General features: G+C 44.3%; 1 protein-coding gene across 1 annotated transcript in view; it reads left to right on the top strand.

The window, feature by feature from the left end:
• The window catches only part of sema3ab (sema domain, immunoglobulin domain (Ig), short basic domain, secreted, (semaphorin) 3Ab), a 37,896-nt gene extending 33,672 nt beyond the window's left edge, over positions 1-4,224 (top strand). The window contains exon 17 of the mRNA XM_023791395.2: positions 623-4,224. Within this exon, the coding sequence (XP_023647163.1) occupies positions 623-1,081 (459 nt within the window). The 3' untranslated portion in view covers positions 1,082-4,224. The remainder of the gene's footprint in view (positions 1-622) is intronic.
• The last annotated feature ends 23,287 nt before the right edge of the window (positions 4,225-27,511 follow it).

The raw sequence follows: 27,511 nt of genomic DNA, 5'->3' as shown, positions 1-27,511 counted from the left end.
CTTGTTAGCCGAGATTGATGTTCTTCATTTGCTTCATTGACTCGTTATTTTTCTTGTCTCTCTTTTAACATTCTTCACTTGTTAGGGAACAAGGCAGCCTGCCTGACTAATGGGGAGTGGGGGCTGGGTGTGAATAATGAGCCGTGACCACCCCACAGGTGTAAGTCCGTGTCGGTCCATTACGGTTCGCGACCACCGTGCTCCGCGTGACCCCAGCCGTCCGAGGCCACAAAAAGCCCCCTGCAATTCCTACCGTCCGTATGGAATCTGTCATCAGGGAATTTTGCTTATTTTAATGTTCCTTTCTCTTTTAGGATTTTCCTAGGATCAGTTTCCATTAAGCTGTAGTTACACTTGCCTTTTTGAAATCGCAGCTTCTCTCCCAGGAATTCTCCACAGAGCACTGAGAAGGACCTCGAGAACAGCTGAAAATACAAGACGTAGGCTATTTGTTGTAGTGAATGACCTCCATGACTTCAGTCTCTCTTTATGGAAGAAAAGGCTTCTGTAGACGATGAGAGGAGAGAAAAGTTGTAGGATAAGTCAATAAAGTATGATCAATAAATTGGGGCTAATGATAGCATATGTCCTCAAATCCTCTTCTGCTTTTTCTCCATTGCAGATCAAGTCAGATGACAAATTCATAAGGACTGAACAGGGCCTCCTCATCCGGAGCCTACAGAAGGAGGACTCTGGGATCTACCACTGCCAAGCAGTGGAGCATGGCTTCGTTCAGGCCTTACTGAGGGTCTCCCTGGAGGTCATTGACACGGAGCGTCTGGAGGAGCTACTGCACAAGGAAGAGGAGAGCTCAGTAGAAGGTGGCAGGGCCCGAGAAGGAGTGCCTCAATCCTCCAGCCAGAAGGTGTGGTACAGGGACTTCATGTCCCTCATCAACCATCCCAACCTCAATAGTGTGGAGGAGTTCTGTGACCAGGTATGGAGGCGAGAGCGCCGGCAGCGGCGCCAGAAGACTCAGAATGGCCCAGCGCATGCAGGCAAGTGGAAGCACCTGCAGGACAACAAGAAGGGCCGCAACCGGAGGACCCACGAGCTGGAGAGGGCGCCGAGGAGCGTCTGAGCGAGCACCCTGATGTGCCCCAGCAAAACAAAAGATGGACATTCTTTTGAGTAGATTCCCCAAAGGAACTTAACTGGAAATGAGTGCAGAGATGCTCCAGGCCCAAGATGTTGCTATGGTGAAGATGTTTACAAAGAAGCGACGAAGAGAACTGAAAGCGCCCTCACCTGGTGACACTTCACCCCCGTCTGACCAATCTCCATTAAGGGAAGATGGACACCGATGCAGTACACGGACATGGGACTTCCTGTAAATAATCTCCAGCAGAGACTATGTGTGATGCTTGGTTTTAGTTGAGGTCTGTTAATATTCCAGTCGTTTTGAATGATTACCACTTCTTAGGTAGTTTAAAACCATGAAATCCCCATTATGTGAGGAGAGGACGATAACTCTTGGAATAATTAGCCTGTATGTAGTGGTTCAGTCTATCATCTAAATGCTTACACCAGTTATGTCATTTTTGTACTGTGGGAAATCACCGACAATGACATTTCTTTGAATCCTTGTGGGGGAAAAAAATATATATCCATTCTACTTCATGATCTTAAATTCACATCTTCAATAATAGCCAGCATGGTGAGCTGATCATTGCAGTCTCGAAATTCTGAAGACTCAAAACTCTAAAAAAAAAATTAACATTTTGATTTTCTTGTACTGCCATCAGTGGTTTATTATAACAATACAATTGTTATATATAATGTTACTAACATGCACATTACTCAAGGATCCTTGCAATAGGTCAAAACAGCAAGATTCAGGCCATGAGGCCAGTGCTGTTAACAATCTGAATAAGCTCTTCCAGGTCAGATAACTATGTAAACTTGTTCCAAAAGGAATGTTTTATTTTTGCATCAACAGAGTTTTATCGTAAAGTATGGTAAAATAGTTTTATTTGTATTTTATTGTATATGTTTTGCTTTCTACACAAACTACTGCATCATCTTGGGGTTAGAGACTTTCTTAGAGTCGCTTCTTTACTTTCGTATCATTATTTCTAAGTTATTTAGTTTGATTTGAATCCACAGCATGGTCAACTGAATGTGTCTCTCATGTTCAGAAGCAAACTACCATCCAGTTATGTATTTAAATTATCGTAAATTATTCCAAATAGCTTCATGGAAAGGCTTAAAATATCCTTAAAATAAAATATCCTTTTCAGTTCAATATTGACTGGAAGGTGCAATAACAACTTGTAACATACTGTCAGTCAGTGAGTTGAACCAACAAATTAAACATTCCTTTTAAATTAAACAGTCCTTAATTTTTTTAAGAAAACAGTATATACAGTATATTGACTTTTGATATGTATTTTTTGCGTTCCAGCCTGCATATATTACAACTAATAATGCTGTAAAGTCCAAACACCTTACCAGACCTTTGCTGGATCCACTCCTGATAATTTATTAATTAATGAACGATGCATGCATTAGGCGACAAAGGGGAAAGATTTCATTAAGCTACCAGTAACTATCTGCACCAATTTCATACCACAGTGCAGTATAGTGCAGTGATTGACAGAAATGTTACTTTTACCTCATGTTGCAACGCTGCCATGCTGGGTCCAACTTTGGCCAAAATGTTCAGCAGAAATGATCGTGAAGCTGACAGTATGCAAATACTGGCTTCGGAGCTTGACTTAGTCAGAGGAAACCGTCTGTTACGTGCAAGACACATGTTAAACATGTTAATTCATACTTCACTTCTCCGCATGAGCTATCGGTCCGCACAAAAGGTGGCATAAATTTTCTCGTCGGGGGTCAGTGCCCATTGCATGTTGACTAAGCATGTCCAAGGAAACTGACGAGGTGTGTACAGTAGGGGGCAGCACCCACTTGCACAAACCAGAGGTCAACCAAGAAAAAGTATAGGAAGAAGAATTGTTGTTGGAGGTGTGGAGATGGATCTAATTTTTCACACTGTCCAGACATATGGTATCTTCAAAATTAACACGATTCATTTTGAAATTAATTCAAAATATGCTATGTCCCTTTAATTCCGCCCAAAGGGTAGGGTAAACTCTTCATAAAATTGCACCCGTTTCACTACACTTCTTGTATTTCATTTGTTGCAATACATGAGCCCTCTCCTGGTCTGGTGAAATATCACTGCTGTAAGCATACCCCAACCGCGATCATCTGCACGCGGAAAAGTGAAGTATGAACTAAGCTTTATGTTATGTATTTGTCATTACTCACTTTACGCAGTGAATGCGATGTAAACGTGGTTGTTTGAGCCTCTTTATGTCTTATGTCGGCGCACCTTATTACCGGATTCGATGTGAGCTTTAATTATAATCGGAGATGGAGCACGGTTCGCTCTGGAAAGACTTTAACGCTTCGACGCTCCTCGCCACACAGAACTACGTTCTTCTCTTTCTACATTGCGCGCTCTACGGCGTAACAAAAAGGTCAAAACACGTTTCGCTAAATAAATCACATGCCTTTCCTCGTTTGGCGTTCCGTAAATAAAAGCCGTTACCTCTCCCTATAAAACCAAACAATTAGAAAAAAAGCGGATTGTCAAGAACTTATACCTGAACATAGTACGAGACTGGATGATTTTGTTTTACAAACTGCAACTCCAACGTGGCAAACTTATAGAATACTTATTCTTTTCAAGATAAAATATACCCTGACCTAGCTGTGAATTTTATGTAAAATAATAGTAATAATAATAAAGTAAATCATGTCATGGTCCAACATGCACTGTGTACAAATTGCATGTGAATGCTTTTTTGTGCATCGGGAGTTTTTTTCTTTACCATTTAAGTCTCTATTAATGTCGTGTGTATAGAATTACCCATTAAGCAGTACACATTTACCTGTTTTTGAGGTGTATATATTTTTCCTTAGGTAAATCAAGGGAACGGTGTACAATACTTGAGTCTATAAGTACTCTTTTTCCAGTGTGTGTATATCACTTTTTCATCGACGATATGCAACCATGGTTTATATATTTCCCCACAAGCCAATTAACAGTTATTTAATGTTTTGCGACACGTACAAAACAGTATCCATTGATCGGCACACATTCAGAAGGGCTCTGTGGATCTGGAAGAGGATCGAAAGGGAAAACTGCTGCTGTAAATTATTCATTTTAGCATGTAATCCGTTGTTAAAATAAACGATTCTTTTAAAAGCTGATCCATCGGCTCCGCTCAGTAACTGTACACTGGAAGCCCGTGTGGTTTAAATGTGCTCGATTTTGCAGTTCAGCAAATTTTCCTTATTACCATAAATATGGAAATAGGGACCAGGAATGAAGCCGCTAATAAGGAACCGCCACTTGCATCGGATGGCTACGGTGGAGCCTTTAGCGGGAAATCTATGCACGGTTAGGGAGCTGCTCAATTAACATTTCTGCAAGGTGTTGTCTTCTACTGTAATTAACCGGACACAATTAACTTCTCCTAAAATGTTTAAAGCAACAGGTTTAAGTACATGATTCGCATTTGTTATCCCGCTAACAACACCAATATAATGGCCCAAGAAATAAAACAGTACGCGTGTTGTTTATTCAATTATTTATAAGCTGTTAAACCTTTTGTTTATTGGCTCCTGCCATAAAATTTGGTCATGCACGGTGCATGCGGCTGATGCTGTTCCCAAGTGTGGAAGTGCAGGTAGAAGGAGGATGCAACAAACCACTGGCGTAGTCATCACGTTAGTGTGTGCGAAATGTAACGTGGTGGAAAGAAAGAAAGAGAGAGAGAGAGTGAGAGAGAGAGGTGAACAATAGGTACATTTACAGCATTGAGGAGAAAAGGTTGCAGCGTTCAGGCTGATCGGGGCTGGTGTGAGAAAGGTTTTACTGTGGAGTCTATGAACGGCAACCCTCCGCCCCCGGCAGGGTTGGGCCGGCAGCAAATGTCAGGATTGGTACCACCGTACCAGTGATACAAACCTTGGTGTTTTGGATCGTATTGGATCGAAAAGAAAAATTAGTGGTATTGCTAATCCCCACTGTAAATCACGTGCTTCATATAGTGGGCTGGACCACGTGTTACTAATCAAACGGATATTCTATCCAGAGTGCCGGCATTTTTCTGTAGGGTCCTGATTTAGTTCAGGTCTGTGATTACAGGGCTTTCGACACCTGGATTAACACTTTACCGTGGCTACATGGAGGGTCTGCTACAAAAGAGGGTCCGGAACTGATGCTCTCCATCCCATCCGAGCTGCGTCCTCAGTTGTTGTTTCAGTGTAAAAGTTAATTTCCGTCGATTTCGCATTCTTCTCACGCGTTACAAACTGTTAAACGGTGTTATTAATCATTATTGCAGTGGTAGTAGCACATGGACACTAAAATGTCACGTGTACAGGCACTGTACGCTAAACTATACATGTTAATCCTAGCCAATAAAATCTGGTACTTCATTGGCCATCTAATGTAGCCTAGAACTAGGTTTGTGCACATTTAATCGTTTACCTAACGCCTTCGAGGGATTTATCTTATTAATGTAGATAGTAAAGAACCTTGTTTATTTAGATCAGGGGTGGGCAATCTTATCCGCAAAGGGCCGGTGTGTATGCAGGTTTTTGGGAAAACCTGTAGGTCAGCTGTTCAAACCCAGGTGTGAGGACTCTTCAGCCAATCAGTCCTCTAATTAGTAATCTAATTAGGGAGTTGCAGTGAAAACCCGCATACACACCAGCCCTTTGCGGATAAGATTACCCACCCTTGATTTAGATGATTCTAAAAAAGTAAAGCACTCGACCCCACCCCGCCCTCATGGGACTCGAACCAATAACCATCAAGTCCTTCAACAGTAAACTATCAGCTGCTCCTCTCAAGTGTACAATGTAAAATGCATGTTATTAGATTTTCTGTTGTTTTGGAAGCAAGTGACATGTAGAATTACTGAGACTTTGGTGTGGAGAGACAAGGTCACCACACTGTTATCTGAGTCTTCGTGCTCCTGTAGCCTCCAACAGAAGCTTCTGGAAACTCCCCATAATGAACCTTTTCCCAGGGGCAGGGTTCCGAAGCTAGAGAAGGATTCTTTGTGATATTCGTATGAGGAATTCTTCACATCGTCCTAGAAAGTGCTTTAATGACAAACAGCTTAAATCGGATTTGCACATTTTGGATTCGGTTGTATGGCTTGCAAACCGGGCCCCAATTTCATGATATTTCATAACCAATTTCAACTCTTGCAGTAGTAATAGTGCATTTCTATCAATTACATCATGTTTGGTTGGCTACACCACATTTAAGGTGATTTTTTCAGCTTAACTAGGAGAATGTGGACCATTAGAGCATTTTATGGCCTGATATTCTAGAAGTAAATCAGGGATATTTAATTGAATTAATCAGCTTAATTTTTATGAACTGGTGAGGAGGCACAGTGTCTGATGTATGAAGATGCAGTGATGTGCAGTGCAGTGAAATACAGTGCTCTCATGAAGTCTCAAATTGGTCAAGGTAAACCAAAACAGAGGCGTGCCTAACCTGCATGTTTAACATAAGATGGACCAAGTAATTAAATATTGCCTTGTTTGACTTTTTCAAATGCCCCGATAAATTGGACAGGAAAATACAGAATAAAAACAAAGTAAAAAAAAAAATCGCAATATACAGATTGTCGGGTATTTTATTTTATTTTTTTAAACAGTCTAGCCAAAATTTAATGGAGCATTGCTGCCATCTAGTGGTGGAGCTTCAGCTATGCGTATTCCTCGTGTGCAAGCAAGCCAAAACTGTAAAAGTGTGTTCGTATTTTTGTATGATTCTTTTCGCGTTATTTTTCAGTCACGTATGCTGTGCTGACAATTGGCATTTATTTACTGCATGTATTAAATGTAACGAAAACAGATATATTTGGAGTTAAGCAGTTTAACTGGCGGTATAAAAGATTTTGCAAACGTTTACTTCCATCTAGTGGCTACATTCGTTACTACAACTTAGTTTGTCTGCTCCATTTGTTACCTTTTGAAACGAATATATTCAAATATAGTAAATTAATACTTTATAATGTGTCGAAATATTGGTGCTGTTATTTAAAGCTGTAATAAAAACCTTAAATTAATTTTATATGCATTATTCTAGCGTTGAAAGTGCTATCGGGAATTTGTCCTCACATATTCGCCTACCGCTTTTGGTGTGGCGGCTCGGATCGGTGAGTGGCGCCCTCTTACCTTTGCCCATACACTGTCAGAAGTACCAGTTGTACCACTGAGGGTATTTTCGTGTCACTGGGGCAGTACCCTCAAGAGTCTGCTAATTACACCCTATCAGCCTAGCTGCAGGTAAATGTACCGTTTAGTCTAATTTAATATACAGAAATGGACTCTAAGGAACATTTTTGTATCATTGCGGGTGTTTGTACCTTGGGGAACAAAATTTCACTCTTTTTTCAACAGCTTCTCACTTTGAGGTGTCTCTGCACATGCAAGACCTCAAAAAACGACGGTCCGGTGACAAAGGCATTTTTACACGCTCTTTTGAGACTCATTTTTCCGCACTCGCTCCCCGTCGGAGCACTTAAAGTCAGCCCGCCCCCGTTATGGGCCATTTGCGGCACCCCTTGCCGCCGCACGTCCGTGTTTTTGCGGGGATGCACTGCTTGTTTTTCCGCGGGAGGGGACGCCGCAGGGCCCTGCTGCTGTGAACTTTACAGCCTTTCCCTGAAATTGCGAAGGAATCTTTAAACCAGACTCCGCATTCATACAATAACGTGAACCAGTTGCTAGTGAGGCTTCCGGCATTGATTATGAATTGATCAGATGGTGCTGATCATTTTCTGTATACTGTAATGCCTGTTCTCACGCTGCATTTGTAAGACAACAATGGAAGGATCTAGAAGGGTGTCGGAATCCATTTGAGGCCTAAATGTTATTTCATTGACTTGCTCGTAGTGATTTTCACGGTCAGTTAGTGACCCCCCTCAGAACCATCACCATCTGACTCAGACCTTACAGTGTACGGTTCAGGGACCTGATGGAAACCTTCTGGAAGACCACGCTTCCTAATTCCTCAGTGTCACAAACACAGAAGCTTCGACTAGTGAATAAAAATGGCATGCAAATTCAGGCTCACAACACTGCCCGTGTATCCCGCGTTTCCATGCTAAACTTAATTCCTGTGTCCAGGTAAAAGCAAAACACACTGGCATCATGTCCCTCCGAGCCCCACACACACACACACACTGGCATCTGTTTAACACCTGGGTTAACAAGCCACATGGGACATACTGGATGTACCTCAGCACCAGGTGCGTGCTTGATTTATACCCACTGGTTTTTACTGGAGACAGGAGAGCACTATTGCTTCTAGTTGTTCCAATGGACACTGCAAAAAATCTATTTGAAATGTGTCTTTAAATGCAATTGAGTTGAAATTCAGTCATCAATGCCAGTGAACATTTAGCAGTCCCGTTTTTAGGAGTAAGATTTTCGGGCTCGGTTGCTCAATGGCATTCGCAGCTGGATTTGGAGCTTCAGTAGAGATTTGTGTCGGGGCAGATTGTGAGCGTGCCTCGGATTCCTACAGGGTAATTGCTCGTGTCCTTTGTCAAAGGCAGCGACGTGACAGGATCTCAAGATCTCATCTGCAGCTCCATCACTCTGCGGCACCCCTCCAGCTGGAACCCCCGAAATATTTACGTCTGTCAAAACGCATATGAACATTTACGCAATGCAACTTTTCTCCAGAGGCAGATGCTAGAGAATAATCAGACACCATGTAATTAAAAGTGAGATAATTTCAGTACAAAACACATGTGAGTTGCAGAAGAAGCCACATTAACTTCGATGTGTGATGGTATACAGTACAAAAAATGTTTAGATTCAAATGAACAACCAATATTAATCTCAATAAATCAGGTATCATTAACATTTTTATAGATTGCTTTGTAAATACTGGTAATGGGCCAACTGGAAGAGAGTATCTTCTCCACATGATGCAGGAATCGTTTGGAATCACTGTTTCTCTTCAGTTTTCAGGTCTGTCTGCTGATTTTGAAGCCTTCACTTGCATCACCTCTGAGGTCAGCCACAGCAGAAGGATCTGGAAAGTCCTGGGAGGAGAATCCGCCACACGTGCTCACAGTGTGTGACCATCCTGCGTCTCTCGGCCTTTTTTTTCCTGCGATGAAACAAAATACTCAGGGTGTGACCGAACCACACTGTTCTACAAAAGCTTAATACAGTCATCTAGCCAAATCTGTCCCAGTGCCGCATGGGGCAAGTTGCTCATTTTCTGCTTGAGTTATAAAGCTTCTGAAATAAAATAATCTCCAACCCTAATGTTGACATTGTGTCTGAGGTATAAAATAAACCGCACGTTTCGACAGTCGCTCATTTTCACGAAGGCCTTATTAGCGATGGCTGGCATCAACAGCTGATTCACTTTTTTTCATTTTTTCGAAATTGTATGTTTTCTCTGGACGTGAAGCTGGCTCCCTGAATGTAAATTGTAAGCCAGCTAAAAATTCCACGCTTTTCAATGAGCTACTTTTACACAGAGTTGCCAGTTTCCCCTTCCTCTCTGATTGGCTACTCGTTTAGCACAGCTAGTCCCGTCACCCACTCTGTGTCCTGCGCTAGACTGATTAACACAGAATAGTGATGCTTTACTCACTCCCACGACAGGGGATCCCTATGTGGGGTGTGTCAGATGATTTCCAGAGTATGTTTTTATTTATATAAGCATGCAAGACGACCAAAGAATATTACAGAACTAGAAACCTTTTGCAAGGAAGAATGGGAGGAAATCCCAAGTACAAAAACTGAAAGACTTTTAGCTGGCTATAAAAAGCGTTTGCGAGCTGTTATATCTGCCAGAGGAGGTGTTACCAAGTACTGATTATGTAGGGTGCCCAAACTTTTGCAGAGTGCCACAATAATGTTTTTATTTTTTATCTTTGTTCAATTTATGACATAAAAAGTAACTATGCATCAATGTTTGCTGAAAATATTGTGCATTTTTTTCATTTCCTAGAGAGACTGTGTTTGCATCTTTTCAATTAAAAAATGACCAAAATATGTTATTTATCGACGGGTGGCCAAACTTCTGCTTAAGTATATATATATATAAATTCCATTTTGATTTGGTTGATTACAATAAATTGACAGTGGGGGCCACCCACCCCCCAGTCAGCAAAATGTTCAGAGGGGCAGATTCATGGGGATCGTGGCCTGAAATATTTGAGGATATTTGGGGGCATGCACACAGGTGAGAGCAAGCTTGGGGGGGCACAGTGCAGGGCTGGCCAGCATCCAGTATCCATGAACCAATTTCCACATAGAAAAGGAGCGGATCTGTTTTGGTTTTCGGTGTCAGAAAGTTCACGGCGTCGCCGCTCGACCACGACCTCAGCCGCCGTCCAAAAGCGGGAGTGAGACGGACCGTCTTCTCAATCTGGGTTATTGACAGGCCTGGCAGGCCGACATATTGGCAATTTTTGGAAAAATTTGAGGCTGCTTTAGATACATAGTGAGTGTTTTCGGGAGTTTGCCCGTGTTCCGGCGTATTAACTAGCTGGCTAGCACCGGGTTTTCGGCATGGGGACTGGTACTGTAAGTGAATTTACTGGGACTGTGAAGTACGTGTATTTTTTGTAATATTGCACGTTGCTGGATAGAGACCAAAGAGAATTGGGATTTTGGTTTCTGTTCAAGGGCCCTACAGTGATATCACTCTGCTGACCAAGAGATTGAAACCTACAACACTCTGATCACAGACACAGGGTCCTAACCTAAAGATCCCTCTGCTGCCACAAAACCAGCCACGGAGACACTGGGATCCCATCAAGGATGTACCCCTGCCCCCAGTGACCTTGTTCAGAATTACTTTGTTTGATTTATTTTATTTTGTATTTTCAACAAGAAATGGGTTTAGATCAGTAGGTTACATAGCAAAACGCTGGCATCAAATGGTGTGACATTATAGTGAAAATGAGTTCCTTTGGGACTTTGGGGTTATATAATAACAGAGGCCCTGTGCCTTGGCAGGAGACTCAGCTCTGGCCTTAGTTGTTATAAAATGTCCATTTACACAGTGACCCAGCTCTTATAACGCAGCGCCTGGGAGGAGGACACGTGTCTTGGAGAGCACCCGGCCAGGCATCGCACCGCTTGCCTGTGTGTTTGGCAAGCTTTGCCGTGTCCGCCGGCGGGAAAGCCGCCCTTTTTCCGAGTGGCGTCACGGTGGGACCGTTTAATCGCTTCCAGATCCTGAGCCGAAGCCCCCGACTAGCCACACGCCACCCTAGCCTCTAGCAGAGCGTCAGGGGTGGGGGTCTCTGCTTTAGTGAGAACAGAGGCACGGCGTTGTGTTCCAGCTTGTGGTTTAACGTTCACGTCCCGTGGAACGAGTTGCATTGTCTGGACCTTCTCCGCATTCAGCTGGGGGGGGTATCAAATGGGCCCATTTAGCCTCCATCGCCGTGATACGAAGGTGATAAAAAGTTTTTTTCTTTGAATATGGAAGGGGCTGAAAGTGGGCGGAGTCACCAGAAGGCCTCAGAGCCGGTTTCGGTGGCGTTTAGCTGAACTGAATATCGGACATGAAACCGCAGCGGTCTGGTGCACCAGCGCTGAGGAACCGCCGCTTTGATCCTGCCTAGCGGGGGGGGGGGATTGGCAATGGCCTTCTGATGCCTTCCTCATGGGCCAGCCCAGCGGCACGCACGCTTCAGATAGGAACCAGCTTTAAACCAGATATTTGTGCGGTCAGAACCCAATCGCCATGGACCGTGTCCTATATCTTCGTTATTTTTATATGGAATAAGTTCAGTTTAATGGGATTCTGTGTGTGATTATTTGTGTAAGAAATGTTAAACAGCCAGGAATGTACAATTAAATGTATCAAAAGCTACTCTAAGCCATTTTTAATGGTGTGTTGTCTGGGAGACGTAAGGAACAGCAGTATTTCACATCACCCTTCTGATCTTGATATATTTTTCCTGGGGAATGTAAATGGCCAACATTCCTAACCCACAGCTTGAGAATTGGTAGAACAGCTCCGATTTGTACACTTCAGCTCTTTATAAAGGCTGTATGCTGAAATGCATATCATAGTTTGATTCATTTATTATAGGCCTATATTTAACTTACAGAGGTTTGTAATTTTCACCAAAGTTGTAATAATACAGTTAAAAATATTTAGTCTCGCAGTTTTATTTATGGTTGGTCTCAACAGACTTTGAACTTCAATTATAGGCGGCAGCCTCAAAGTGTCGTGCGGAAGCGGAACGCGCCGGAAAGCAGCTTGTGTTGAATTATAAGTTGTGCTGTTCTGGGATAGGATGCTCTGTGTTCTGCGTTTTGCATGCTCACCCTAATTGTACAATGGGCATCTAACCCCCCCCCCCCCCCACCATCAATTTGCACGCCTCCCTGCAGACCCGCTGTAGCACAAAGACCAAAATGCTGTAATGACCCCCAAAAGTAATTACATTTTGCAGTGTGTCTCAAACCAGCGTTTGGGGTTCGTCATGCGTGCTCATGCAAATCCCATGGAACCGTCTCTTGGTATATAGCGTTTTGGGTGATTATGTTTTCAATTTTTCCTCATTTTACAGAAAAACTGCACTAGCGTTTGATCTCATCAGTTCATTGCGAGGTCATGCCTTTTGAATTTCAATTTAATTTAAAATCTGCAGCGTTAAACAAGGTTTACGTCCATGTTTATCAAAGCGTGTCGTTACAGTCTGTATACAGTATTCTTTTTCAACGGCCAGTGATTACAATAATACCACAGTTACAGTTGCACAGCTGCAATTAATTGCACTGTTTGATTTTTGGCTAGTATGAACAGGTACTTTTGTGTGCATATCAACGGACCAAGATAAAACGTGACTTTTAATGGCGGCGTTTTGTTGAAGTAATTCGTTTATCTTACGTTTTTATCACTTTATGGAGATTTTTCAAGGGTCTTCGCAAAACTTATTCCAATAAAGTTCTGGGTAGGGATGCCACCTATCACTAATAATACGAGATCATCCCGCATTAGAACATAACATGCTGCATCCCTCATTGAATTGATTGCATGTTATTTTCCTACACATCATTTCATATATAAACTAGCTATTGAAATAGCAGAGAATATTATGAAAGCAAATCAAATCAAACCTTTTATGCAAGCTGAGTGAATACGCTTTATTTCTGTGATGATTTATCATTATAGACCAGGTATAGCCAATGGGTGTCATACCCAGAAAGGGCCGCTGTGTCTGTCAATTTTCACTGCAACTCCCTAATTAGGTTACTAATTTGAGGAGTGATTGGCTGAAGAGTCCTCAGACCTGGGTTTGACCAGCTGACCTAAAGGTTATCCCAAAAACCTGCATACACTCCGGCCCTTTGCGGATAAGATTGGCCACCCCTGTTATAGACCGACGCGTACTGTGGAATCGCTTGTCATGTCGGCGTTGCCATTTGGCTTAAACCAGAGGTCGTCTCACCCAGCTCAAAGTCTGACCTCAGTCGTTTTTTTCCCGTCTATTGATGTCTGCTAGTGCTAATCCCAGTCAGCAAGTGAAACGCGAGAGGCTGTTGAAGTCTGAACGTGAGGCAGAATATCAGTGGGTCATCTCTGTTCCTGGTGACAAATGAAGCCTTTTTGGTCACCCAAGGAGGGCCGAGGGACGCCTAACTTGAAACATGACGCTACGTGTGCATCCTACATGCGAGCAGCTGGAGAGCGTATGACACAGAGGAATCGCTCCGTGACATTTACATTTACATATACCCCAGACTTCCCCCGAGGCAGGCATACTATATTGTTGTTGTTGTTGTTTAATTAATGGCACGCTGCCTACGTTTTAGTCGACATTAGCCTATATTATATTAGAACCAATAAAACTAGGGAATAATCAGTGCAATCAGTGATTAGCTGCTACAGAAACAAAGGGATTTTTTATGATGTATATTTTCTATTGGATGTATTTTTAAGGGAAGGTTTACAGTCATTGTAATTGTTTCCATGTGTCTGGGATGGAAACAATGTTATGTTTATCTTTTTTAACATGTAACTTAGTGTAATTGTTAGTTTAATTGTTAGTGCTTTTGTTATCTAGTCTTGCAATAGGGCACTTGAAACTGTACGTATTGGTCTCATCAAAAATGACAGTATGACCCTGGAGGGGGATTGGGTGTCTCTTATTTCTCCATATTGAAGGTGACAACCTATTTAAATGATTTAAATGAGTTGCACTTGAAATGATTTTGGTTCAAGTGACCTCTAATTAGATGCACAAAAGTGCAGAAAAAAAGAATGAAAATGTAAAAACATAAGACAGATATCTAGATCATCTCTCGTTACTCTCCCGCTCTGGCAGACAGCCTGCTTTGAAGTCCACGGCATGTGGGAGCCGGTGAAGAGGAACAAATTCACCATCACCCTTGACACCAGCCGACCCTCGTATGACTCAGACCCCATCCGGCCGGGGGTGAGATCAAAGATCACACGCAGGTCGCTTGACCATCACCGCGTGACGTCCAACTCGGTGCCTGGAAATCCTTCAGATCGATGCCGTGATGAGTAGGTCCTTCTGGCAGCTCATTCTTTCTGAAATTTCAGTAGTCGTGATGCATCTGTGACACTCATGGAAAAATCTAGAACGTTCTGCCGGGAGTTACCCTTCATCTTCCCCCGAGACAAAACAGGTGGATTGAAAGAATTGCAATTAAAATATTTTCCTTCAGTGACTGCTAGCATTTGTCAGCAATATCAGTATGTAATTTATGAATGTTATCTACTGTATAAGTAATGTGTAATGTCGACCTCTGAAATATTGCTCTTTAAGGATTTTTTTTAAGGACTTTAATTTATATACAGTTTGTGAGAGCAAATCGGTGTCAGCCTCTGACTTTGAAATGCAGTAAGAGGGAGAATGTGTGAGTGAAAGTGGGGCCCATGTTTCGGAGGCTCTGCTATCAATGCATGATGGCAGTAACTGTGTCTATAATGTTTTCATTAAAACTGATGCATGTGAGCCGTAAATATGGTTTCCCAAGGGCAGCTTTTTTTAGGATTATAATTATTTTACCCTTTGAGGATACATCGTTTGAAGTAGGATATCATTCGGGAAATCCCGCACCACGAGCTTTCAGAATGTCTTGCAGCCGGCCTAGTAGACGTTGAACGGAAGTGGCGTCTGTCTCAGTTTTGGTGCCTGGGTTTGGCGACACAGGACTGGCGTTGGGGTCCTGCGGCCTTCAGACGGACGGTGTCAGGGGTTATCGGCAGGGGTCACGGAGCATGTAAACCGGACAGAGGTCTTTAGTGAGGTTTTCAAAGGGTGCGGAATCACGCGTTCGGCCGACGGCTTTGAAGTCCGTGATCCACTCAGCGCTTTGTTGATTCTTTCCCTGAAATAACTGTGACGCCCCTTGATGTGAGAAGACTGATATTAATGCCCTATTAAAGCGTTGACGTGTTGGCAATCTGGGTTTTGAACCCATGTCACAGCAGGAGGTCGATGCGAGGTCGACAGGGATCCCCAGCCAGGACGGGGGACCACGAGCAGGGTGTCAGCCAGAGGGAAATGTGCCTCACCGCATCCCCCACGCTGCGGCAAACAGCTCCTGATGCCGGAGGGGGGGCAGGTGAGGATGGTTTCATGCCCTGGGCGACAGGCCATGTGCTGCTGCAACAGAGCCTCCCCCACATACAGTATGCAGCCAAGTTACCGCGTCTGTTTCGGGTCACTGCCAGAAAAAAGGGCGTCAGTTACACTACAAATGGAAATAACAATGGAAACCATGATGCACGCCTCATGAAGTCAGTGGGAATGGCAGCAGTCATATCTAATAAAGTATATGCAATTCAGGAACATGAACATGGATGTCATTTTGTTTCTTGTTTTGCATATCATCAATAGGAACTCTCAAGAATGGATGTTCATTCAAAAATGAGCTTTGCGACAGACAATTAAACTCATCTGTCTTTAAAATACACAGACCTGAGAGTTAAAAGCCTTACCCAAAGCATCGTAATGCATTTAAACTTCCTTGTTTCGTTCGTGACAACCTCCCGGACGAGCATGAGCTGCCTGAGTATCACCGACATGGTCCCGCCAGAGCAAATTCAATCTTGGTCAAACCTATTGTTCCAATTGTTGGACTGAAAGCTAATGTCATTTTAGGGTTTTTTTAAAGCCATAATTCCTGGTTATTGCATCTCTGTTCAAGTTGAATCACTCAAAATGATGCCGTCTGAAAACAGAGCAGTGGGGAAGGTTTAACTCAGCGCTTCTGTTTATGGGGCAAATTGTCCCAAAAATTATGATGTTGATGTCCTTTAGTCCAGTGTACTTCGCACATGCACAGGAAATTGCAATATATTGAAAATATACGGAAACTACCATTCCTCTGGCATCAGAAGGGGACATGTCTGGCCTGGTTCGGGATTAAGCAAGCAACACTTCTCCACTTCTGTAAAGTCCACACCTCCAGTAACTCCAGCATTCCTGCATTATGCTGCTGGATCTGACGTAACTGCCACTCTGAGTCATATCCCAGGAAAACAAGAAACCCCAAACTGGTGCATATTGGGATGTATGGAAGCGAAGGCAGGCATGGGGGAAAGCAGAGGGGGCTTTATTTAAACAAAACACAAGTAGGGCCAAAGGAAATGGGCCACGAGCGGTCAAAATGGGGCAGGATGAACTGGGAGAGAAGACAGGGCGCAGGGCAAACTGGGGAGGCAGCAATCTCACACACGTAACGCTACAATGACCGGACTGGGGAGCTCAGGAAGAGGAGGCACTATATACACCACACATGAGGGAGCAGACGAGAGGCACCTGGGGATCATCCACACGAGGGCTGGAACGAGAGGCGCCACACCACAGAGAACACGGGGGGGAAAGGGCAAGCGGGGTGTGTCAGATTCCCACAACTTATAGAGTATATTAGTACAACGGAATTACTCTGGGTGGGGACAGGGGAGTGTAAAGGGTGTAAATTAGTAAATTAAATTATGCTTTATTTGTCATTTGCTAATATAGGTACATTGGAATGCTTCTTCTCGTATATCTTATCTTGCTTCCTTTTGAGACACACACACAGGTGACAGTGAAGCCTGGGACCCAAGCGCAGGTCAGCCATTTATCCAGTGCCCTGGAGCAATTGGGGGCCTTGCTCAAGGGCCCAGTGGCAACATCATTCTGCTGGCCCCGGGATCGGAACCTGCGACCTTACAATCACGTGCACAGAAAAGCTGCATTAGTACCACGAAACAGCGAACAGGCAGAATTCCACCAGCTCCCTGCGGATGGCGTTTCTTAAAAAAGTCCATATGGAACGAGCACTGAACCAGAAGGGTGACCACGGCTGACCGCCTGCCCTCTCCTGGCCGGGGTGCTAAAGGCCTGATGCCTGTCTGCTATGAGGCGTGAGAAGGTCGGGCCAGGTGTTGAATTTGACGGCGCAGTCTGCATGGGGTCTCGCCAACCCTCCCACCGGCCCGTCACACGTCCCGTTGGACAAACACTTCTGACGGACGGCCCTTTTCTTTTCTCTGGGTTTTTCCTTTGCTTGTTTCCACGGCGAACAAATCTGTGCTCTTTTTCGTTTTCCGTGCTGTGATCGAGTGGCAAGTTTTCACTTTAGTGTCGTGATGAGGTTCACACTCATGATTATCCAAGTTGAGGCATGAATGATTGTTGACAGCTGCTATCTTTTGAAGAGTCAGAAATGATTTGTAGGGTTATAAAGTTTAAACATACGTATACCTGTATTTTTTTTTTGAGACGCATATCCACATTGTCAGTTGAACAATGACCCCTTATGGCTGCTGGAGTATGGCTGCCTCACCCAAACCTCGCTGGAAGTGAGGAAAGACCAGGCAGAATCTGTGGCCTGCCTTCCCAACTGGGCTTGTCCGAACATAGGGGGCAGCACTGTTCACCCACAGGACATGCCCAGGACACTCATGGACGTCACTGCTCCAGTGCACCATCTGATTGGCTGTCAGACTGAATGCAGTGACTGTCTTATCTTTAACAGTAACTGGGTTGTGAGAAAAATAGTCTACACCTATTATGGAAATACAGCTTACTGTACTTCAGGCTAAACCAATGAGATTAAATAGACAGCTGACTGTTGGGTCAGAATTTTCAGAAACTTCTGTAGTTAGGGTGCGGACTAGGAGCCTGGTCGCTTCTGGTCTTGGGGAGACACGGTTACTCCGTTGGAATGCACTGCCCTCCGAGACCAGCTTCAGGGTCGGATGCCTCAACTCCAGTTCCGTGGCGAATGTGGAATGTCTGTTAAACTGGGGATGTGGAGAGACAATCCAGCCGCGCAAATCCCATCTCCCCGATGTGTGTTTCAGAGTCACACCATCCCGCCATCTTGCTGTCTTAGCTCATATTTGGGGGCTCCTCTTCCACACCCTGCACCTGTGCTTGTGCGTGTTTGCATGCGTTTTGAAATAATGTCCTCCTTCCGCGTCTGTCTGCTGCAAATCTCAGGCTGCCTCTAACGGTTAGGAAGACGGACAGGGTAATTTGACTTTGGCTGGGTTTACCGTCCCTGCAGCGGATTCCTCAGCCACAGTATAGCTCAGGTGCAGCCAGTCTGTGACCACCCCACCCACAAAAAAGCCCACGAGATATCCTCTGCATCCCAGAACCATCTGCTGCGGTACAGACAACTACTAAACATATGACTCTTATCCACCCGATTTTGTCAGCTTACCAGTCATTCCTTTAAGGCTTGTGCCAACTCATGATTAAGTTCTTTGTGTGTGTGAGTGGGATAAAACACCATTACTGATGATGTGCTATCGGTGTACAGTTTTTCTTTTTTACAGTGATTAAATCAAAGAAATGTGTTGTAGAGAAAAATGAGAAAACACACAAGATAACGGGTACTGATGGGACGGAATGATTCTTTAAATCCCTGTAATTACAGTAGCATGTGTGTTAGCAGTAATTTAATCTAACAAACTTTTTACGTATGTATATGTAATAAAAGCCGGTCAGCGCTTCCCCTCCCCCCGCTTTCATCCATGCGCATTCCTGCAGATTGCGTGTCAGTTCCCATAACTGGAGAGAAGTGATACCTGCAGTTTTAAGCGCCCATCTGCCAAAGCAAATAGACCCGGGGGTCCCCTGTAAACGGTCCGTTTGAAAGTCAGCCCGGGAATCGCCGTGAGCCGCGCACGTGTTTCTCTTTAAGCAGGGGGTCCGGGCGCTGGATCGTCATCTTACCAGATAAGGACATCAGAGTATTCATCTGAATGTCAATCGTTTAAAGGTTGCGCAAAGTCTGATTTGCCAAGAAAAGTTATACAACTTGTGAATTCGTAGCCAGTGAGTTGCTGATTTATTGCATGTTTTAATAATTTAGCTTCCATCACTTTCTGTTTTTGAAACTTAAATGATGTGCTGCCAACATACTGCCTGACGGCTGCCCCTAGCACTACGCTGGCCCCATCCTAGGGGGAAACCCACCCCGGTACCCCCAAAAAGTCCCAGTAGTGCTCTGGGTATCACCGAGCCCTATATGACCACTGGGCCCCAAGCCCCCTACCATCCTCCTCAGTCCTGACTGCCAGGGTCACCCCCAGTCCTGACTGCCAGGGTCACCCCCAGTCCTGACTGCCAGGGTCACCCCTGGTCCTGACTGCCAGGGTCACCCCCGGTCCTGTTGATGGCTGCTCTAAGTGGGCCAGGGGTTGGTATGGAGCCAGGAGGTCGAGATGCAGCCTGACAGTCCTAAGCCACTCTGGCATCCGCACCCTGTGTACCACCTCAGATGTTTGCTCCAGGATGTCCCTGAGGCCTCTCTAGTGGCTGTGCAGTTTGAGTAGCCGCCCCCTCTTTCAGATATGGCAGTGCACCCTGGGCAGGAAGGCCTGTCCCCGGTAGTAGATGTGACATTGCCCATTTCTGTCTGGTCGTGGCCGGGTCCTGAGGTTCTTTGGCCAGCCCGTACATGGTACACACACACTGCTGGATCAGACAGTCCAGTCCTGGTGCCGCTGGCAGCTCCAGCTTGGGGGGGGGGGCAAGCAGAACACCAGCAGGTCATGGCCAAATGTGAGGGTGGGGGGGTGTAGCTAGTGCTCCCCCGCGCTGCTGTATGATAAGCCCAGGGGAGGGACCAGGGGAAGGTGGGAGTCCCAGTCGACAAGGTCGACAAGGATCACCATTTGTGCAGCTAGGGTATGTTGGAAATGGTCTAGCAGCTTATCACTCTGAGGATGAAGGGGGACAGTGACAGTGTTAGCAATCCCCAGCCACCACTGCACCCAAAACCTGCAGCGTGAAATTTCTGCTCTGGTTACAGGGCAGCTTCTCTGGGTTCCTGAAGTGCTGGAAAATCTGCTGCAGGAGTTTCACTGTCGTTGTGGTGGCGCAGTGGTCTGGAACTGCATATACCTTGGGCCACATGGTGTAGTAGTCCATGGCCACGAGTATGTAGCTGTTCCTGGCTTCGGTGCAGGGAAAGGGGTCCAGGATGTCCGTCCCCCACATGCTCCATGGGGGTGTCCACTAGGTACAGCTGCAGGGAAGCACAGGACTGCCAGCTAGGACCCTTCCAAGCCGTACACGCGTAACAGCAATGCATGAACAGCTCGGTGTCCTGCCGGCAGCCCGGCCAGGAGAAGCCCTGCCGCCGCTTCCCCAGTGTCTTCTTCACCCCAGAGTTCCTGGCCCTGGTGGCTCCATGCACTGACTTCAGCATGATGGGACACAGACTGCAGGGCACCAGCAGCTGCACCAGTTGCCCTGCACCATCCTGCAATCGCCAGAGCCCGTACAGCAAGTCCTTATGCGGCCTCCACAGTGCCCCATTGGGAGTGGTAGACTCTGGTCTCAAGGCAAGAGGCTGATCGCGTTACAGCCTGGTTACCTGCCCTCAGCCTAGCCAGCACAGGGTCACTGCACTGCCCTGTAATGAGCTACAAGGGACTGATGCCCTGACAGGCATCCTTGTCTGCGGCTGTGCGGGCAGCAGCTGCTGCTGTGGCGAGCTGGTCCCACCTCCCTGTAAGCTGCAGTGGTGACAGCCCGCCATGATGACCGAGCCAGTGAGACAGAGCATCCATGCAGCCTCCTGGGGTGATGCTAGACCTCGAAGCTGAACTCCGCCAGCCCCTCCTACCAGCCAGCCAGTTGTCCCTCTGGACTGCGGAAGCTCAGGAGCCAGTTAAGGGATGCATGGTCCATGTCATTGTTATTGTTACTCCATGTTAGTAGCTATGGTTATCTCTCAGTCTAGCTCCCAGTTTTACTCTGTCTCAAAGTGTGTTGCTTTGTGACAGATTTTTGAGTCAAGTTACAAGTTTTTATCACATTTGGTCTCCATGATGTAATGTATATCTGACCCACGCACACACACACACACACATCATCTATAACATTAAACACTACATATGACATTACCATATGGCACAATATCAACACAATACACACCAAATATACACGATTATTTATATTATTTGCTCTTGGCCGCCACATTGCCTGATGCGCATCCCAAATGCTACAATGCCGTTTTCATTGTTTATCACACTGCAGAAAATAATACATTTTACAGTTTGTAATCATCTGTTCAACTGAAAACATGATTCCAGTTCTAGCAATATTTACCAAACCAGCAAGTCATGCCATCTTCATCAGCATTTTAAAAATAAGCCAACTGACACATACATATGAAATGCATATACATATCCTATTGCCAAACGCAGGTGTAATGCAAAATCAAAATGATAAAATTTACGTTAAGCTCTTTTTGTCTCCATAGAAACCCATGTGCCCATAATATGAAAAACAGTGACACAAGAAAATAAAATTTCTCTCAAATAATGTTTCTCTCACATTTCAGAAACCTAATTTCAAATTCACATTTTGAACATAGTTTGGTGATACAGCCTTGCACTGATTTATTTTGTACATACTATTCAGTATTTTTATAAAGGAGTTTCTGTGGAAGAATTAATGGTTAAAGGATCTGTCTTTGAGTGTTAGCATGAAAATATGTCATTGACGCCTTGTCTCCTCCTTGTTTTTTTGTGTGTATCTTGTAAATTGTCTATAAAATTTAATTACAGTTTTATGCATTTGGAAACAGTTTCTAAGACCAGTAAAGTATGAGAGAGGTTTGGTTTCCCTAAATTGTTGTTTCGGACTGTTGTTTGAGCTACGTTAAGTGCTTTTTCCGCATTAAGCATTTTTACTGCGGTATGGGCCTAGGACAGTCTAACTGTTTATGTTTTTAATGGCACTTTTGCGGCGTTCTTTGCTGTGGCAGTTAGCACTACATTAAGTATTTGGATGCACTATATTGCCAAAAGTAATGTGACACCTGCCTTTACACACACATGAACTTTAATGACATCCCATTCTTAATACATAGGCTTTAATATGGAGTTGGTCCACCCTTTGCAGCTATAACAGCTTCAGCTCTTCTGGGAAGACTGTCCACAAGGTTTAGGATTGTGTTCATGGGAATTCTTGACCAATCTTCCAGGAGAACATTTGTGAGGTCAGGCATTGATGTTGGACGAGAAGGCCTGGCTCGCAGTCCCCGCTCTAATTCATCCCAAAGGTGTTCAATCGGGTTGAAGTCAGGGGTCTATTCAGGCAAGTCAAGTTCCACACCAGACTTATTAATCTTCTTCCTTATGGACCTTACTTTGTGCACTGGTGCGCAGTCATATTGGAACAGGACGGGGCCATCCCCAAACTGTTCCCACAAAGTTGGGAGCATGAAATTGTCCAAAATGGCTTTGAATGCTGCAGCACTAAGAATTCCTTTCACTGGAAATAAGGGTCAAGCCCAACCCATGAAAAACAACCCCAGACCATAATCCCCCCTCCACCAAACTTTACACTTGACGCAATGCAGTCAGGCAATATCGTTCTCCTGGCAATAGCCAAACCTAGACTCATCCATCGGATTGCCAGACAGAGAAACATGATTTGTCACTCCAGAGAACATGTCTGCACTGCTCTAGAGTCCAGTGGCAGTGTGCTTTACACCACTGCATCCGACGCTTTGCATTGCACTTGGTGATGTATGGCTTGGATGCAGCTGCTTGGTCATGGAAACCAATTCCATGAAGTTCTCTACGCACTGTTCTTGAGCTAATCTGAAGGCCACATGAAGTTTGGAGGTCTGTAGCTATTGACTCTGCAGACAGTTGGCGACTTCTGCATACTGTGCGCCTCAGCATGCGTTGTCCCCGCTCTGGGATTTTACGTAGCCTACCACTTCATGGCTGAGCTGCTGTTATTCCCAATTGTTTATACTTTGTTATAATACCACTTGGACTATGTAGTAGCAAGGAAATTTCAGGAATGGCCTTATTGCACAGGTGGCATCCTGTCACGGTACCACGTTTGAATTCCCTGAACTCCTGAGAGTGACCCATTCTTTCACAAATGTTTGTAGAACCAGTCTGCACTTGAATTCAATGGTTTGGAGGGATGTCCCAATACTTTTGGCAATATAGTGTATAATACTGGTAGCATATGATTCCGATGTGTTCGGTTTGCTTAAATCAACATCAGTAAGTAAACCTTTATGCTGTTAATCTCGCAAAAGTCAACATAGTTATTTAGGAGCTGCAGCGATTTTTTTTAACAAGTACAACAAACAGCGACCATCTGCGGGACTGAACAAACAGTATTTAGGTTAATGTGAGTACATTGGTCCTCCTGGACGTACAATGCCACATGAGAAACACCTGTGTAAACGGGGTGACTGTATTTGATTCCCCCTGCACCCATGGGCCCAGCATCCCTATCCAGCACGGGGTGTCTCTGGGTCCAGCACCATTACTTCATGTCAGGACAGCCAGTCTGTGTAAACTGGATATGGAATTTTAGTCATGCAACTGATTCATTTAGGCTACACTGCAATATTTTTACTGATTTATGTTTCGCGGAATTGCGGGAAACCGCAAAGCCACGGATTTCGTGGGGATTTTGCCAAGCATTGATTTTACAAACACAAACACGTTTTCTTTTCTTTAACTACATGCACATGCGATCACGAGGTTAAACAGCAGCGTGCTGGCGAGGGGTCCATAATAGTTTAGGGTTGCACAGTGACCGAGTTGAAACCATACCATGATTTCACCTGGTTTGCAATAGAATCTGTTAAGTTAGTCAGACGTTAAAATAACAAGTGATCAAAAAATCATTTGACTTATAGTTTGGGCAATGAAATTAAGTACAGCTCAAAGCCACATTTATTTTCTTTGCTGTACTTTGGTGAGGAGAGAAATGTTGTTAAAATGTGTCTTATTCAGCATTTTTAACTAGGTGGAATTTGTAGAAGTGTCCAGATTTATTGTGATTTATACAGTATGTGTGTTATACATTTGAACAGGTGTCACTTTATCTACAGTTCAGTCAGGGCTACATTAAACATGCTTTGCTCATTTCGGACCTTTAGTGGCAGGGGGTCTATTTCCCCATTTAAGATGTACAGCAGAAGGTCATTGGTTTGGTTTCAACATTGGGAGGCATCAAATCAGCCCCCTCCCACCTAACACACATGGTACATTCACAATATTGGTAGGGACACCCACATCACTACCATCCAAACCCAGATCACATGGCACACCTGCGTTTGTGTGACAGTTTGTCTGGAGGCTTACTCGTCCACCACTCCACACGTCCGACTTGGTTCTGATCTTCCTTAGATGTTTAGAAGCTGAGGCCATTTGCCCAGCAGGGGGAAGGGAAGGAGAGCTGTCACATGAGGCGAGGTGACAGGAGTAAGACACAGCTCTTACAGTTATTGTTGATATGAATGATTTCCTGCACATTATTAAGCCAAAGCAAACATTCTATTATTTTGGAATCATGAACTGTTAAAGATCCTGCTTAAGATCTTGACGAGGTCCAGATCCCATGTTGTATCACATCGTATAAATGAACGCGACGGCCAGTCTTGATGTTTTCTGGATAACGTTAAATAGCACGTAGCCATGGAGTGTTTATTCTCTTTGTCAGGCATGGGAGGAGTTTGGGGGGGGGGGGCAGTGCCCCCATAGTTGCCTGAGTCGAAGTTGCAATTAATTGCCAATTTAGATCTCTTTTGCTACGTACACACTGTTATGCATTCAAATGAAAATTATCTCAATCCCCACGTCATTTTCGAAACTACTTCCATCCGCACTGTTTGAAATGAGCAAAAACGTTTATGACATAGCTGTTAGCCTATACTGGGCATGCACAAATCAAGTCAGTGACCAGTATATTAGTGTCTTTTTGTGCAAATATACAGCATTCGCACTGTGTATTGTCCTCTTTAGCTGCATACATGTCAGCAACAGCAACTGTGTAGGTTGACTAAATGACCAATTAGACAATGGGTGTTTCTCAATACCAAGAATGCAAAGATCATAGGTGTACCTATCTTCCTTTGCCGAAGACCAGTTCCAATACTAAGAACATAAGTACCAAGGACAGTAAAAATCCCCAGATGCTGGTCTTGTTCCACCCCAAATATCAAGAATACATCAATTGCATCCTCACCGAACGAGACCAATCCCATAATTCATTGCGCCCCAAGTTCCTTCTTTGAAGGCAAGTTAGCAAGACTGGTCTTGCCAAGACCACGAGTATGGTTGTTGCATTCTTGGTATTGAGATTCACCCCATACTTGTGGTCTTGCAAACCTGCCTGCAAAGAACGAATTTGGGATGCATGGGCAATAACGACATCCGGGGATTTTTTTACCATCCTCGGTGTTTCTGTTCTTTGTAATGCAACTGGTGAGGGTGAGGGTGCAGATTTGGCAGATGGTCTACAGTCCTTTATTACTTGAATAGGTTTAATACCAGGGATGGGAACAAGTCACTCCTTTGCGAGTCAGTGTCAAGTCACTAGTCAAAACATTGCAAATCCGAATCAAGTCTCAAGTCATGTGCCCTCAAGTCCAAGTTGAGTCCAAGTCTTTCATAAGAACATAAGAACTATACAAACGAGAGGAGGCCATTCGGCCCATCGAGCTCGCTTGGGGAGAACTTAACTAATAGCTCAGAGTTGTTAAAATCTTATCTAGCTCTGATTTAAAGGAACCTAAGGATTCAGCTTGCACTATGTTATCAGGAAGACTATTCCATACTCTGACTACACGCTGTGTAAAGAAGTGCTTCCTTAAATCCAGTTTGAAATGTTCTCCCGCTAATTTCCACCTATGGCCACGAGTTCTTGTATTTGAAGTAATGCTGAAGTAACTATTCAGTTGAACAGCATCGAAACCTGTTAGAATCTTATAGACCTGGATCTTGTCCCCCCTCAGTCTCCTTTGCTTGAGGCTGAACAGATTTAGCTCACCTAACCTTTCCTCGTATGACATTCCTCTAAGACCAGGAATCATTCTTGTGGCCCTATGCTGCACCTTTTCTAAGGTCGCAATTTTTAAGATATGGTGACCAAACCTGCACACAATATTCTAGGTGAGGTCTCACCAAGGAATTGTATAATCTTAGCATTACCTCCCTTGACTTAAACTCCACAAACCTGGAGATATACCCCAAAATCCTATTGGCCTTTTTTTGCTTCCCTGCACTGGCGAGAATGAGACATGGAAGCATACACACCAAGGTCTTTCTCATAATCAGCTATCTTTATTTCAGTAGGTCCCATAAAATACTTGTACTTTATATTTCTGCTCCCTACATGGAGTACCTTACATTTGTCTATGTTAAATTTCATCTGCCAGGTATCGGCCCAGTCACTAATTAAATCAAGATCCCGCTGTAGCTGCTGAGCCGCTAGTTCAGTATCTGCTACACCACCCACCTTGGTGTCATCTGCAAATTTCACCAGTTTACTGTATATATTGGTGTCTATATCATTTATGTAAATTAAGAACAATAGTGGTCCTAAAATTGAACCCTGCGGTACCCCACTATGAACGCAGGCCCACTGTGACATTGTGCCTCTTATAACTACTCGCTGCTTCCTATCTGTTAACCAGTTATCAATCCAGGTTGCTACAGTTCCTAAAATACCTGTCGCTTTGAGTTTAAGTAAGAGCCTCTTGTGGGGGACAACATCAAAAGCCTTTTGGAAATCTAAGTAGATGACATCATAGGCCTTCTTATCATCAACCTCCTGAGTAGCTTCCTCAAAAAACTCCAACAGATTTGTTAAACCATTTTTGTTGTTGAGGCACAAGTCATCAAATTTGTGACTCAAGTGGAGTTGTGAGTCATGAAACTTGAGCCCCTGCCTATGTAAGTTTTATTTACCTTTAGTGATTAAAACTTTCTGCAACAAAAACCCGCCACAGTACATTTTTGGTTAAGACCTTCATAAGCAGAAAATGAAAATAGAGCCTCCACCCTGTCTCGATTGTCCTCACAATGTCTGTGTATATGCAGAAAGTGATGCATCCTTTCCAACGATCTCAGGATACCTTGCATTCAGACGTATGAAAATGCAGACAGCAGAGAATTAATACACACTGAAATTATAAAATTTATGTTGTGGTATCCAGAGGGGAGATT

This window comes from Paramormyrops kingsleyae, chromosome 1 (assembly GCF_048594095.1).
Source record: "Paramormyrops kingsleyae isolate MSU_618 chromosome 1, PKINGS_0.4, whole genome shotgun sequence".
Classification (NCBI taxonomy): domain Eukaryota; kingdom Metazoa; phylum Chordata; class Actinopteri; order Osteoglossiformes; family Mormyridae; genus Paramormyrops; species Paramormyrops kingsleyae.
The sequence above is the reverse complement of the archived record's forward strand: the minus strand, read 5'-3'. Positions and strand labels throughout refer to the sequence as shown.